At 44.4% G+C, this 14,622-nt stretch overlaps 1 protein-coding gene across 2 annotated transcripts in view; it reads right to left on the bottom strand.

Annotated features, from left to right (window-relative positions):
• LOC147135491 (tenascin-like) overlaps nt 1-14,622 on the bottom strand; it is a 36,044-nt gene that overhangs the window by 599 nt on the left and 20,823 nt on the right. Inside the window, exons 11-26 of one of the 2 annotated variants that reach the window (XM_086053288.1) lie at nt 12,943-13,218; nt 10,417-10,689; nt 9,593-9,865; nt 9,243-9,515; nt 7,143-7,451; nt 5,622-5,894; nt 4,616-4,738; nt 4,061-4,204; nt 3,852-3,971; nt 3,630-3,767; nt 3,420-3,550; nt 2,703-2,835; nt 2,392-2,543; nt 2,123-2,219; nt 1,883-2,044; nt 809-972 (exon numbers count right to left, since the gene is read on the bottom strand). In XM_086053288.1, the coding sequence (XP_085909414.1) occupies nt 809-972; nt 1,883-2,044; nt 2,123-2,219; nt 2,392-2,543; nt 2,703-2,835; nt 3,420-3,550; nt 3,630-3,767; nt 3,852-3,971; nt 4,061-4,204; nt 4,616-4,738; nt 5,622-5,894; nt 7,143-7,451; nt 9,243-9,515; nt 9,593-9,865; nt 10,417-10,689; nt 12,943-13,218 (3,041 nt within the window). The remainder of the gene's footprint in view (nt 1-808; nt 973-1,882; nt 2,045-2,122; nt 2,220-2,391; nt 2,544-2,702; nt 2,836-3,419; nt 3,551-3,629; nt 3,768-3,851; nt 3,972-4,060; nt 4,205-4,615; nt 4,739-5,621; nt 5,895-7,142; nt 7,452-9,242; nt 9,516-9,592; nt 9,866-10,416; nt 10,690-12,942; nt 13,219-14,622) is intronic. The other variant, XM_086053286.1, reaches the window with a different exon arrangement.

Here is a 14,622-nt window from a genome sequence, read left to right as displayed (position 1 = left end):
GATTGTGTGTTCCTCCGCTTGTACTGTAGGTGTTGCTGATCCTTGTGTGTTGAATTAGCAGTTGTTCGAAGGTTAATACTGAGCGTAACATCTACGGCATGCTCATTTCCAATAGCCCGTGATTAGCATTTCATTTTAGCATTAAACTAGCGGATTTTCTTTGGACAAGGTTACATGTTTGATCGAACATTCTTTAGTTTTATTCAATACAATGTTCAATTGTCTTTTGTTTAGTATAGCACTTTTAAATTAAACTTTGACGTCACCCAAAATAGTGCGGAAATAATGAATGAATGCCTATGCCACAAGATGGCGGCATTACTTTTCGATTAAAAACAGGCTATGTCCTGTCTGATAAAGTAGAAGTAGAAATTTTTTACGACAGTCAAATGAGAAGTACTGACTCAACTCCTTTACTTAAGTAAGTAAGTAAGTAAGTAAGTAAGTAAGTAAGTAAGTAAGTAAGTAAGTAAGTAAAAGTAAATAAAGAAAAATCTGAAATGTACTAATGTAATAATAAGTTAAATGTCAGGGATAGGGAATGAGCCCTGTCACAAAGTGCAAATGTGCAAATGACGACCCTCATAAGAGGTTTGCCAAATGATTGCGATAAAGCACTACTTTTACCTCAATGAAACTCCTTTTGCACAAAGATGCCTGAAGATTCCATCAAAGCAGTATTTTTCTACAAGGCAGTGTTTTGACGCCAACTTGTGGCATCTTGAGGCGTTGAAAAAAAAGCACGAAAACAGCAAGTAGGCTGGATAATGTTGTTGTTGGAGTCCCTGTGATTCGAAGTGTCTCGTACCTTACTGTGACTTTTGTCTCCGTATTTTCCCATCAGGTTGACACGATGACAGTTTTTGTACCAGAAGGCTCCTTTGTAGGACAAAGCGCAGTTGGTGACGGCAATATCATTGTCGTTGTCGAAAGTGGAGAAAGGACGGCCCTGGTGGTACGTCATGGAGTCGCCTGGTGCACGGGCAGGAACATATTCAAATACACTTGTCAGCTTCCTAAACCAATACCACATTTTACAGTGAATTTACAAAGTATTCACAGTGCACGCTCACTTTTTACACATTTCTCCAAGTTACAATCTTTTTCCAAGATTGATTTAATGAATTGTTCCTATTAAAAGTGTAAACATAGTAAAGCGTCAAGAAAGGTATCACAACATGACAACAAAGACTACAATGTGGCTACACATAGGGTACACAAAACGTATCCAGCAAAGGGCACCCAAAGTAACAACAAAGAAGCCACCAACTGCCACAAACAACGACGGAAAAACTAAAACCAAGTTTTGATCAGTTTCCTTGGTTTCATTCGATTTGTTGTCATCCGGTTTGTTGGGTTTATTTTGCTACGTTTTGTTTGGTAGATTTTTTTTTTTAGCTGAGTTTAGTCCAATAGCTTTTGTTAGATATCTACCACTCGCTTTCATTCACTCACTTACTTTCATTTGGTCAACTTTGGTTTAGTCGCTTTTGTTCACATTTGGTCCAGTTGCTTTCATTTGCCATCTTTCTTAAGTTTGCTTTCGACCCGCAGCTTTCATTCGGTAGCTTCTTGTCATTTTTGTTGACCCCTTTTCCTGATCTGCTTTCATTCACGACCTTTCGTTAGCTGGCTTTCCTCAGGTATCTTCCATTTAGTAGATTCTTCTCACGTCCATTCACTCAAATTAACTTTCACTCACTTTCATTTGCTTGGGTTTAATTTACCAGCTTTCATTCATCAGCTTTTGCACGGTACAGTATTTAGTAAAGTAAACAGTAATTTTTTTGTTATTTTGTCAGATAACATTCATTGCCCAGCTTTTGTGCCAGATGTATAGCTTGTTGCAGTTGTTCCTTAAATAAACAAAAGCAAAGTCTACCTGCCGTCCCACTGTAGGCGCCGATGTAAAGCTTATAGCGCGTTCTAGGTTCTGCAATGGAGAACTTGTCATATTGAGCGTAGGCCGAGTTTCCGCCATCCCTCAGGTCTACGCGCAGCACGTACTGGCCAGCAGTCGTGATCTTGTGAAGGTTGCTGAGACCTGCAATAGTCAGTCTGATCGAACATCAGCGTGGAAAGGGGCAAAACACTCAATAAGTCTAAGGTAGAAGCAACGTACCCAGCCAGAACTCATCGTTCATGTTACCAAAACCGGCGGTGTAGTTCTTCCAGTTCCTGAAGAACTCTAGCCTTCCATTTTGCCGTCTCAAGAAGACCTGCAGAGGACACACCTCACCTCAATATACAAATATAGTAGAGAGTAAAGGTAAAAAGTCATCTGAAAAAGTCAAATAAGTTTTTCCCGAGAGATCTACTTTGGTACAGTGATGAATGATTTGTACTTGGTTATTTCCCACCACTGCTGATCAAATGCTAGCACATGCTCACCATCCATCCTCCACCGTCCGTCTCCATGTCACAGTAGACCTGGATGACCTGGCTCTCAACGCCGGCCACGTAGATGGTATACACACCAGACATGCGCTCTCCATTCATGAAAATCTGAGCGCAGTCTTTGGGGAACTTCTGCAACTGTCCCACTGAAAACAAGCAACAACAACAACAACAACAACAAAACAGATTTAATAATGTCGTAGCAGGAGATTGAGAGCACCAACGCTTTGGGAGCGATTTGAAGCAGTTTTCCCACAGAATGCAGATTTGACAGGACTTTGCGACTGTGGTGACCTGGTCCTTGCCTGTATTAAAGACGGTGGTTACATGGTCACTCCTCCCAGCTCTGGCTATGGCTTGCAGTTGAACCCTGTACTCTGTGGACCTGGAGAGCTGGGCCATGTTGTACGAAGAGGCGGTTGGACTCAGCATGACCTCCTACAAAACAATTTGCAACAAATTATTAAGTCGTCTCATCAAAAAAAAAAGAAGAGCATAGGGACGCTGTATTGATTCACAGCCTTGTTGTTAGTTGAACCTGAAAACTCTAACCTAGAGATTATCATTCCATCGGAAGAGTGGCCACTATCTTTTTGCCTCCAAGCCAGTGAACTATCAGATGGTATGCAAAATGGTCATTCGCCCCCAGCCACCCCTGGCATCAACAACAACAACAACCCTCTTGTGACCCTCACCCACCAGAAACATAAATAGGCAGACTCCACACTTAAATTTTAGAACCGAAGAGCCTTTTTGGATTAAAGATGAAATGTATTAGACGAATGAGAATCTAGATGACTGAGAATCTACACAAACATAGTGGAAGTAGTGCATGTCAGCTAGCAATGATGGATAAATACAAAATTCCTTTCTTTTAAATGGGTCATGAATGCTTAGGCTTTTACTGTATGTAAAAAAAAAAAAGAATCCCCTAGGATTATGAAGGGGTCCTAGGAAAAAAAAAAATCTCCTCTAAGGAGTCCCTGAATCGTAAAAGTTTGAAAACCCCCGTTGTATTATACCCGGGTTGAGCCATCTGTTGCGGAGAAGGTCAGGGAGTAACCGCTAATGGCGGCCTGCGGGGGTCTCCATGTAAGAGTGGCGCTATCCGTTTGAATGTTGCCGGCCAATAGATCTCGAGGGGGGTCCACCTCTGGGAACACAGTGTCAAATCTGGGTTATCAAAGTTGTAACAGTATTCAAAGATTTATCCGATTTATACTGGGGTCTACTTGTGGTGAATTCTGTCAGGACAGAGGCACTCATCTGTGCCCCCCTGGTAGCGAAGAGTTCCACAGAGTAGAGAGTTCCCGGAAGCAACGAGGCTATCGGTAACTCGGTTCCAGAAACACGCTCAATGATCGGGGGCACTATGAGACACATCACGTGGTCACATCAAAGCAAATCAACATTGAGACAATTTCAAGTCAAGTACTGTAGTAGAACAGACAAACCTGACTCAGAATTGTAAGTTATTACGTATCCGTCCACCAAAGCTTCGGACGGTTGCCATTGCAACCGAGCGGAGCTGTCTGTGATGTTAACCGTGGTCAGACCCTGAGGTCGGTCCAAAGCTGTGGTGGGAATAGACATGAACAGTCACATTGAAATGTCATCCGAGGAGGCTGAGGACTGAGACGGCTCTTTCAGTGCATAGACAAACCAGTGGTTACGACGTCACCACTTGGGTCGCTCTCCTCCAGACCCTTCACCGCACTGACCGTCACCTGGTACATCCTGCCGGGACTCATGTTGGGCAGCAGTGCCTGTAGCACGTCGCCATCCACAGTTACGCTCATCTGGCTTCCTGTGGACAAGAAAGGATTCCCTTAGGCCAATCCCACACATGCAACATGCAAGTCTCAAGTCTTAAGTTTTAGGTCTCAAGCAAGTCCCAAGTTCTTTTGTCATAGGCAATTCAAGTCAAGTCACAGGCTATCTTAAGTCAATTCCTGTGGTAAGTCAAGTCCCAAGTCAAGTCACATTATCAATGCGGTATTGTAAAGTGAGGCTACATTCAGAACTTCACAGCAGTTTTAAAACTGTAAACTCCACCTTTCAGACCCAAATCTTAACTCCCAAGTCAAGTCTTAAGCCTTTCAGTTTTTGTCAAATCATAAGTCATCAAAATAGTGACCACAATGACGAGATTCCTCATCTCTGCCCTAAGGACTCAGGACTTAACCTTGGGTAACCAAGATAATTATATAATCCTTACCTCCCTCAAATGGCATGTAGGTGATGTGATAATTGTCTACTGCGGACTGAGGCGTGGACCAGTGGACCACGGCTGACGAGTCGGTCACATCAGAAAAACGAAGGCCCTTTGGAGTTGTCAGGCCTGGTGGAGGGAAAAGGGGTTGAAAGGTTAGAAGTGGCTTTGAAAAAGGATTGAAGTGGTCTGGAATCGGCAAGCCTCCACCATAGTAACAAAGATCACTCATTGGTGACTTGATCCAGAGGTGAGTATAAAACCAGTGGGTCCAATTCTGAAAGATTACTATGGAATCAGGGGAAGAAGAATTATGGAAGAATTCAGTTCTAAGTGATCCAAAAGATTAGAATAGAAGCAGCGGATCCAGCTCTGAAATTTCGGAGGGTTAACATAAGGTCAGTAGACTTGAGTCCTGAGAAGTTAGTATAGAACCAGCAAATTCAGTTTTGAGGGGTAGCAGATGTTAGTATTGAACCAGTGGGTCTAATTCTGAGATGTTAGTATGGACTCGGGGTTGCAGTTTTTAGGGTTCCCAAAGTAACGTTTGTATACTAGCAGTGGATCCTGTATTGAAGGGTTCCAGAATTTGATAGAGAACCAGTGTATCCCCTTCTGAGAGGTCCCACAACTTAAAATAAGGACATTGGTGTGAGTTCTAAGATAAGAATGAGGAGCTCTAGTTTGAAACGTTCCAGGGGTTGATGTACAACCACTGGATCCAGTTGGGGTCCCTGAGGTTAGTAAAGAAGAAGCAGATCCAGCTCTGAGGGGTTCAAGAGATTAGTTTGAATCACTGGATCCAGTTATGAGAGGTTCCAGAGGTAACAGATCCAGTTCTGGGAGGTCTGAGAGTTTAGTATACAAAAAGCAGATCCAGTTCTGGGGGCTTTCAGAAGTTAGTGTCAACCAGTGGATTCAGTTCTGAAAGGTTCAAGGGGTTAGTGTGGACCAGCGGATCCAGTCATGAGAGGTTCAAGAGTTTAATATGGAACTAGTGTAGCTCGAGTACCTGTCTGAGCAACCCCAATAATTGGTTGGGAGCGGTGGTCCAAAGAAAGGCCATAAAGTTCAATTTCATACTCTGTGCCCGGCATGAGTCCAGTGATTAGCCTAGTTCGCTCATCGCCGTGGACAATGTGCTCCTGAGGACGGGATAATCTTTTGCTGTCCCGTAGCTTGATCACAAATCTGTCAAAGAGGTCTTCGTCCGCCGTCCACGACACGCGGAAACTGTCGGCTGTGATGTCGGAGACAAAGAGGTGCTCCACCTCAGGTTCTGCCTCTGGGCCAGAAAGGAAAGTTTGTTGGTTCATTCATCCACTTGTGACCAAGATTTCAGAGACACAGATTAGAAGGCTCCTTGCATTTTAGAGTGGAGGCCTCCAATCAGGATGCAAGTGCAGGCCAGTCCGAGCAAAATGAAAAGAATTGAAGAGGGAAAAATACTTTTCAGACTGTTTCAATCAAGTCAGTTTCAGACGGGAGCCGATCTGCTGGGAGGAACCGAGCAATGTGTCCTCCCGCCAGCCACGTTTTCGGTGCATTCAAAGAAAATGAAACAGATTAGAGGTTAGCTCGACGGACATGTCATGCTCAGTGTTTTCCTTCCTCTGATAGTTTTGCTCCTCTTAATCTTCTTCAAATAGATGTTTAATGACTAACTGCACTCCAATGGAGCAAATGCATGACGCGCTTTTGATTTTAAGACGTCAACAAGTGGAAAGGGTCAGTCGAATCGAACAAAGGCCCTGAGGGTTCATTTCTGTGTGTGTACCCATCTACCATCGTCTGTAGACACCTAGAAAAGAAGCACAAGTGTCCCTTTCAAAACATCGGAAGGAAAACACACTGTCAAATATGAACGCAAACCAACGAGTTGGCTCACATTGAATTTGGGGAGGTAGAAAAAAAAGGATAGGAGCGCCACAATGCCCGCTCCCACAGCTGCACGCCAAGACCACGTCTTAGACGCTTGAAAGGAAATGTGAAGCGGGAGAGGATTCTGGAAACCATTCATTGTCATAAATCAGGCCAGGCGGTAGTACTGCGCTGAAGCCTCAGCAGCAAAACATGGCAGAGCTGAGTTACCGGCGTCTTCCATTACTTCAAACAAAATGAATCAGTGTAGGCGTTGCCATGTCGTGAGGTTGAAACTTCAGTTGCATCATAAGGCCGATCGATGATGTGCACAGTGCAGTGGTACCTTGACTTGTGAATTTAATTCATTCTGTGACATGAATTAAAATGCCATTGATCAGTACCAGCTGAAAATGGCTAAAAGTTAATCGGCCACTCTCCTTGCCCACATGCGAGGGCATTACATTCACTTCCCTCAAGTGGTGGCATACCTGAAGCTCGCAACTCAAACTTTGACTGGCGACACAAAGCAAACAAAATCGACCAAGCAAGGACTCGTAACTGCAAGAGTTCTGAGCACGCGGACTGTAAGTCAAGGTACCACTGTAGTTGCATTAGTTGCAGTATGACAAGGGGGCCCCTTCCCAGGGTGTAAAGTCCCTGCTATTGGTACCTGTGACGGCCACTGCGGTGAGGGGCCGAGAGAGGAGCCCCGCCTTTGACACGCCCGTCAGCCTGATCTCATAGCCTATACCGGTGATGAGCCCCCAGACGTCCAGGTGGCTCTGGTTTCCTGGAACCGTGAACTCCTGAGGCTCCAGAAGCCATCCTGAGTCGGTTACCACTACGTTAAAGTGGCTGAAAGCCCCCCCAGAGAGTGCCGGTTCTTCCCGAGGCTGCCGCTGTTTCACTCCCCACGACACACGGAAGCCGAAGGGGGTGATGTTGGAAATGGTCAGGTTTTCCACTTTGGGCAAAGGTGCTGGAGGAAGGGGGGAGTCGGGGGGGTTTGTGTTTGTTTTTTTCAGTTAGGATGCAGCCAAAGGTTGCAAAAGCAAATCAGCAAAGTGTCTACTAGCTTTACGACTAGAAGGAATACAACTTAAAAGCGATGTAGACAGTAATCCCCCGCTATTCGTGAGGGATAGGGTATGAGCCCTGCTGCGCGTAGCAAAAAACTGACTGATGCCCCCCCCCCCGAAATGTTTAGTAGGGCAGTATTCCTATATTAATAGTTTAAACTGTAAATACACCAGAAACCATGATCAGAAAACAGTATAGTAGAATTTCACACTTAGTTTACATTACCCTTAAAAATAAATCAATTTGATTGATATGCTCATGCGTCAAAGACTCTTCATATCTTCCACTAATACCCAGGATAAACATAGCTCCGCCCCAACATACAAAGGTGTCTCTTAGTCAGATGTATCACTTCAACATACTTTCTTGATGCGGTACAACTTTATTATTGAGGAAGGGCTTTGGCTGAGTCTGGACGCATCTTCACTCATTTCAAAGATCGGTAATAGCTAAATTGGTGAATAGTAAACTGCAAACGTGCGGGGGATTACTGTACATCGTAAAAGTGATGTATCGATCAACTTCTTATCCAAGGCTTTGTTCAAACTGCCACACAAAGAGATTTCCAAATCAGGTTTCTACAGAAGTCTCCTCAATCCTGAAGTTTTAATTCTTCAAAATGGACACCAGAGCCTCGTTTGCGTGATATCACCGTTAAGAGCAAAAGTTCTGACGACAATGTCATGGAAGGCACAAACCAACAGAAGCAGTCCTACTTCCTACTTTGTGGGGACCACCAATTCTCTCACTGCATGATCGACCCAATTACATAGAACTAGTGGAAGCTACCCAAAAAGTATGCGTATGGCTGGATCTTTTTTTTTCACTGCTCATACTTCTGCTTTGCATTTCTGTGTCTCAAATTTACCCATTGAAACCTACTGTATGTCAATACCACAATAATCCATGCTAACACCTGGTGTGTGGACACAACAAATCCTACCTACCACCAGTCCAAGATCTGATATGGGAACCAAATAGCATTTGGAGGCAGTGGGAACAAGGCCAACATATTACCTGTCTATATTTACACACGACTCACAAAAGGTTAAAGCTATTCAGTTTTGGATGGAATTTCAGGATGAACCTAAAATCCGCGGTAATGATTACATGTGAACTTAATTTGACTTTCTTTTTTAACATTTGAAGGCACATCTAAATGTTAGACGTTTCTGTACATTTGCGAAACTTGCTATTCTTTAATAAGGAGCTGGACTGCAAAATTTACAACAGGTGTTTGATCCATGAAATATTTTAGGATGTCCAGATGTGTGCCTTTCTGTAACTCGTCCAGTCTCTCTGGTCTAGAGCAACCTCATGACGACACTCGAAATTCAGTGGGAACTTCCTACTGAGAACATCCTGGTATTCTGTTGTGCAATTGCTAGGTGTTGGTCTTGTGATGACAAAATGTGAATAGCATGATGATTTGTGTGTGAATTTTGCCGTTAGAGAAAAGCAAGTTGTTCGAAAAGTAATAAAACCTGTCAAGATTGAAGTACATTTTAGGTTCATCCTAAAATCTCAAACAAAAACCCTATGTATCCAACTTTTCGTGAGTAGTCCTAGCTTGTTCTGGATCTCTCTCCAATCTTAATCTGGTCTCATTCTTCATAAACCTGTCTAATTTCGGATTTTGGCTTCATGCAGTCAGCAAAGTGTTGAGCACATGAGTGAAGCTGGTGGGTACCTGTGATGGCGTGGACTAGCGTGGAGGGAGTGCGGCGGCCGTGAGAAAAGCCATAAACTTCCACGTTATAGCTCGTGGCATCCATCAGGTTGGAGACGGTAATGTTTGCGGTGTGGCCGGGCAGACTGAACTCCTGCGGCTCAGACTGTTGCTCGGTGTCACCGACTCGGACAACAAAGCCATCAAAGTGGCCGGACGCAATACTCCAGCTCACGCTGAGGTTATGCGGACCGGTAGACTGAGCGGTCACGGCCCCCAACACGGGGGCATCCTCTGAACACAAAGAAGAACATGCCGGTTGAGTGGCATCCTGTCTGGAGCCGCTGGGGGAGTGGCTTGGGGTGCCCTACCTGTTGTAGCAACAGCGAAAAGCGGTGGCGTGTTGCGGCCGCCGGCACTGGCGTACAGCTTTATGTCGTAGCGTGTACGGGCTTTTAGGCCGGCCATGACCGTGGAACGCGCGTGACCTGGTAGGGCCTGACCCATCGCCTGCGAGGGCAAAGCAGACTCTCTGACTTCTACTACAAAGTTATCAAACGCCTTGTCGCCCGCCCGCCACGTCAGAGACACTCTGTCTGAGGTAACGTTAGCAACAACTAGCCGGGACAAATCTGGCTCTTCAGCTACAAGAGGGGAGAAAGAGATATACAGTATATGTTTGTGAAACTAAAACAACGTCCAAATCGCTTTGGAGCTACAAACTAGATCACGGTAGTGTCGTCCCTGCAAAGCCGTCAAAAAATTGCAGTGATACAAATACTTCATCAAAGTGCTTTTTTTTTTTAAGATGCAGGGCCTGCCCACCCATCAAGTATGGAAAACATCCATCCGCTTTCTATACCGTTAGTGTTTATCCTAACTAGGGTCACATGTCAACAGGAGCCTATCCCAGCTGACTTTGGCAGTGTTAGCACAATGCCGTGGACCAATTGTCCGCAGTGCTGCGCGCGCCACATGCACTCAAGTACTTCCTCCGCGAGTGAAAATACAAAGTATGTGAACGGGCAGCAATACGAGCAGGCGTGAAGTAAGAGGCGTCGGCTCAGTCTCGGACTAAATTGAAGTCTGCAAAAACAAATGATTTGAAGCGTGTGAAATCCTTCGCAGGGACGACAGCAATTAATTTGGAAAAATCTCATTGCCGGTTATTTTCTAAAAAGTACACATGAAATACCTGTGGTTGCAACAACACTGACAGCGCTCGTTCGGGCTCCCTTGTACGTCCCATAGAGGTAGGCTACATAGTCCGAGGCGGGCCGCAGCCCCGAAACCTGGTGTGCCGTCACGAGGCGGGACAGGTTATACTCCCTCGTCTCCATCAGCCAATCAGAATCAATAATCTCCAGGACAAAACCGTCCAAGTGGCCCTCGGTGTGGTTCCAGACCACCAAGAAGCTCTCGGACGTCACGTTGGACACGAAAAGTTGCCCGAGCGACGGCTGACTTGCTGAAGGGAGAAACCATTGTTAGATGTTTTGGGCTTGATTTGCTAAGATACCAAACAGCGGGTGCTAAATATCCCGGACACTCACTCTGACAGATTCTGCACGCTGTTGGAAACAGGAGTAGAAGTGTTTGAAAAGTATTTAAAGAGAGCTACCTTCCAGTAGCTTGAATTGTTTTCATCAAAGAACACTTGGGAGAGCACCACAAGTGCAAAATGAAGTTTGAAATGATAGAATTGGAAGTGTTAGTGGCAGAGCCAAACATGACACTGAATTACAGAAAATAAATTTGTCGCTGTAAATATTTTGGGGAGGGCCGCATCCCCATCAAAGCCATTTTGTTTGATTTTTGCCCATCTTTTTAAGACTGTTTAAAACTTGGGACACCTCAGCTAGAAAACTGCTCTTGGTGAGGTCAGCACCAATTATGGCATGATGCCTTCTTGTGACTGGCCAAAAGATTACCCAAAAGCTCCAACAGTACATTGCCGAAAATATATGTCATGCTAATTTTGTTTCTGGCATTTCAAAAATGTTTGAATAAGCGTATCCCCGTCGCCTCTCATTTTGCCTGCACCTCCTCACCATGGTTACGCACAGGGTTGCAGGTCTGTCTTTCCAACATGGTATAATCAACAATTTGTCTCGGGTTTAAAAAAAAAAAATCACATTGTGTGTGTTAAATTAATCTACTTCATTTAAATATGCTCCTAAAAGTATGCGCAAAATTAATTGCGGCAATTTTGCTCGTTTAACAGATCCAATCCTGGATTTTTATTTTTTATGCGACGGACGACAGCGTGAACTGCATCTGGAAAGTAGTCAAACCACTTTTTCCACATTTTGTTATATTACAGTTTTACTCCAAAATAGATTGGGGTTTTTTTTCCTTCAAAAGTCCATACAAAAAAACCAAAAAAAAAACAATAATCTGTATGGAAAAACTTGCTTTTGATGTTGGAGGGGTTCAACTGATAATGCGTACGGCCACATGGCCTGCGTTTAACTGTGGTAGTTTTGGTTGCTTTGTGTTTACAATGACAATGTGGAGGACCGCAAAGCTCTATCCAGAGCCAGCATTCAACTGGCTTGCTGTAGATGAATGTCACATAGCGTATTTCAGATTCCAGCCTGCTTTATTGGGCTCAGTTTAAATGTCGCGGAAATTGACAGATTATGCGAAATGACTGCACTGCATTCACTTTGGTTAGTTTTGGATCTCTGTTCTTTGCCACGTTGCAATTGTGTATTTTTCCCGGGGGTGTGGCTCAGTAAAAGTAGAACAAATCAGTCATGCTCTTGATTTGTTCAAATGGCCGCGATAAGATGCTGTTGAGAGGTGGTGGGAAATGTGACTGATTTGCTTTTGTTGTCATTGCGGCGTATCAATGCAGGGGCGGGGCCGAGCTTCATGCACTTTAATGGAAGGATGGGAAATTTTCAAGGGGCCATTGAGTGACGGCCTTCTCTCTGTGGTGTTGGTGATGTAAAAGCGTGACATGATGAGGTTATTACGATGTATGTGCAGCATGCAGCAAGGTGAGCGGCACGACCGAACGTAGAGAGGCAATACAAAAGAGAGAAAAGAAGAAAACAAGAAGAGTGAACTAACACCAGTCAATGCTGTTTAAATAGTTCAGTGATAATTTAGACTTCACAAAAAGTTAGGGATATTCAGCTTTGGGGTGAAATTTCGGACAGGCCAATATTCTTTTATAGCTTAATTTTTGTGAGACATGCACAGTGGGTCTACACACCCCTGTTCAAATGCCAGTTTTTTCGATTAAAAAAAAAAAAAAAAATTTTACACCAAAATAATCATTTAAAAACTTTCACCACCATTATTCGGACTTATTATCTGTACAACTCAGTTGATTTAAAAAAATCTATAAATAAATAAATAAATAAACCTGGCATTCGAACAGGGGTGTGTAGACTTTGTATTGCACTGCATGTAATTTTCATGCTAATGTAGTTTTCATTGTATGGTTGCGTGTGCATACTAAACAAGAAGCAAACCTGCAGAAAATAAATCAATAGATAAATCGACGCATCCGCACCAAAAAAGGGTCAAAATCAACAGCTTCAATGTCAATGAGGGGGCATGCTCAATATCATAGCCATGCGCTGATGTTCATTCTAAGCATCATAAATGCTTATAACATCACTGACCAACGTTAATTCACGCTGTTTGTTGTGAAGCGGTTACGGGAACAAAAGGTAGCGAGGCAAGGCACCAGGACGGACGCCTGTACCTGTGGTGGCTTCGGCATACACGGGCTCCAGGAAGGCGCCCCGGTAGAGTGGGTACAGGCCCACCATGTAGCTGGTGTTGGCGTTCAGGCCCCAAAGGCCCAGGCTGAGTGCGCCGCCCGACACGCTCAGGTTCTGACTCTGCGCCATATTGTCCAAGTTTGTTACCTCCACCACAAAGCTGTCAAAGTCGCCGCCCAAGGGGCTCCAGGAGGCCGTAAAGCCGTCCCATGTTACGTCAGAGAAGGTGAGGTTGGCCACCGAGGGCCTCGCCGCCTCTGCTGGGTCAGACATAACCAATGCTAAAGGTAGCTCAGATATGCAGCTAACAAAATCACAAATTTTAAATCCTAAAATACAGTCAACAAATGTGCTAATCTTGAAGCTGAGCAATTGACCTTTCGCTAAGCAACAGCCGGGCTAATCACACCGCATTGTGCTTGAGGCCTGGTTTGGAACAAGTCAGGTTTCTGGAACTATAGGTTCAAATGCGGCTAGTCTTAGCCAAAGGTCAACTGAGAAAGAATGGAAAAACATTTGTAGCTCGTCTCAACCGTTTTGGGTTCCTCAAACTCCCAAACAGCAGAGTCCAGGAGTTCTTCTGTTTGAAACCAAGAATTTTTGGTAGCAGTACCTGTAGTGGAAAACCTTGAGCAGTGGCAGGACCTGCATTTGGTACCTGGGCCTTCAGTTGGGACTTAACTGACTTGATCCAACTCTTCATACCACCACTATCACGTTATAATTCCAGAAACCATGAATGACAATTATGAGAATCAGGTTGCCACCAGAGACCTGATGGGCGACTACTGGTGCTTTAAGAAGTGTTTCCCTAACGAGTTCATTGCAATACGACATGGTAGGTGTGGATGGGCGTTGGTGGGGAATCTTCCATGATGGCTCTCCTTTCACTTCCCGGTGCTGCGCTCACACAACCTTGCATGGACAGAAAAGTCCTCGTGAGACCCATTTGGCACACACCAGCCAGGTTTAATGCTAGTGGAATTAGCATTTGTGACACTTCCAGGAGGGAAGAGATGTGTTATTTTCTGTATGGACTGTGTCTTTGCTGGGGTGAACACATCTGGAAAAACGTGGAAAATCTGCTAAATTTGAATGCAGGCAACTGGACTCTTCCTGGTTGTTGAAAATGTTTCAAAAGGCTTCTTCAGTTTTAAATTTTACATGTGGAGTCCCCCTATTTATCTCTCTGGCGGATGCGTCCGCCTAAGGGGGGGGTCACATTAGTGTTGATGTCGTTCGCCTGCCTGTCGGCAAAACAGCTCTGAAGTGGACACTTTTCCAGGAAAATGAGACAATACTTGTGAGAGGGATGTCAGGACGTTGTTGTAAATTGTGATGGATAAGTGATAATCCTCCTCTATTCCTAGATGGGCTTTCTAGTTTGACATAAATGGTTTCTTCCACACCTCATTCAAATCAGCAGACCTCTCTCTACAGAGTTTGGAAAGATATTGTTGTCCTCAAAGCAAATGTCCCTTCTTTTTGAGATGCAAATGAACAGCTGACTCTGGACCGGAAGATGTTGCCCTCCTATGCTGCGCCATGCCATTTGCTTCTGTCGAATTTGCTTCTTGGAATCCTGTACCAGGGCTGAACAACCAAGAAGAGTCCAGTGATCTCGATTCAACTTTTGCGGATTATCATGACAGATAAGGTTA

The sequence above is a fragment of the Filicampus tigris genome, chromosome 15, assembly GCF_054856515.1.
Source record: "Filicampus tigris isolate MCC_2025a chromosome 15, RoL_Ftig_1.0, whole genome shotgun sequence".
NCBI lineage: Eukaryota > Metazoa > Chordata > Actinopteri > Syngnathiformes > Syngnathidae > Filicampus > Filicampus tigris.
Note: the sequence above shows the minus strand (reverse complement) of the source record. Positions and strands in the feature narration are given on the sequence as shown.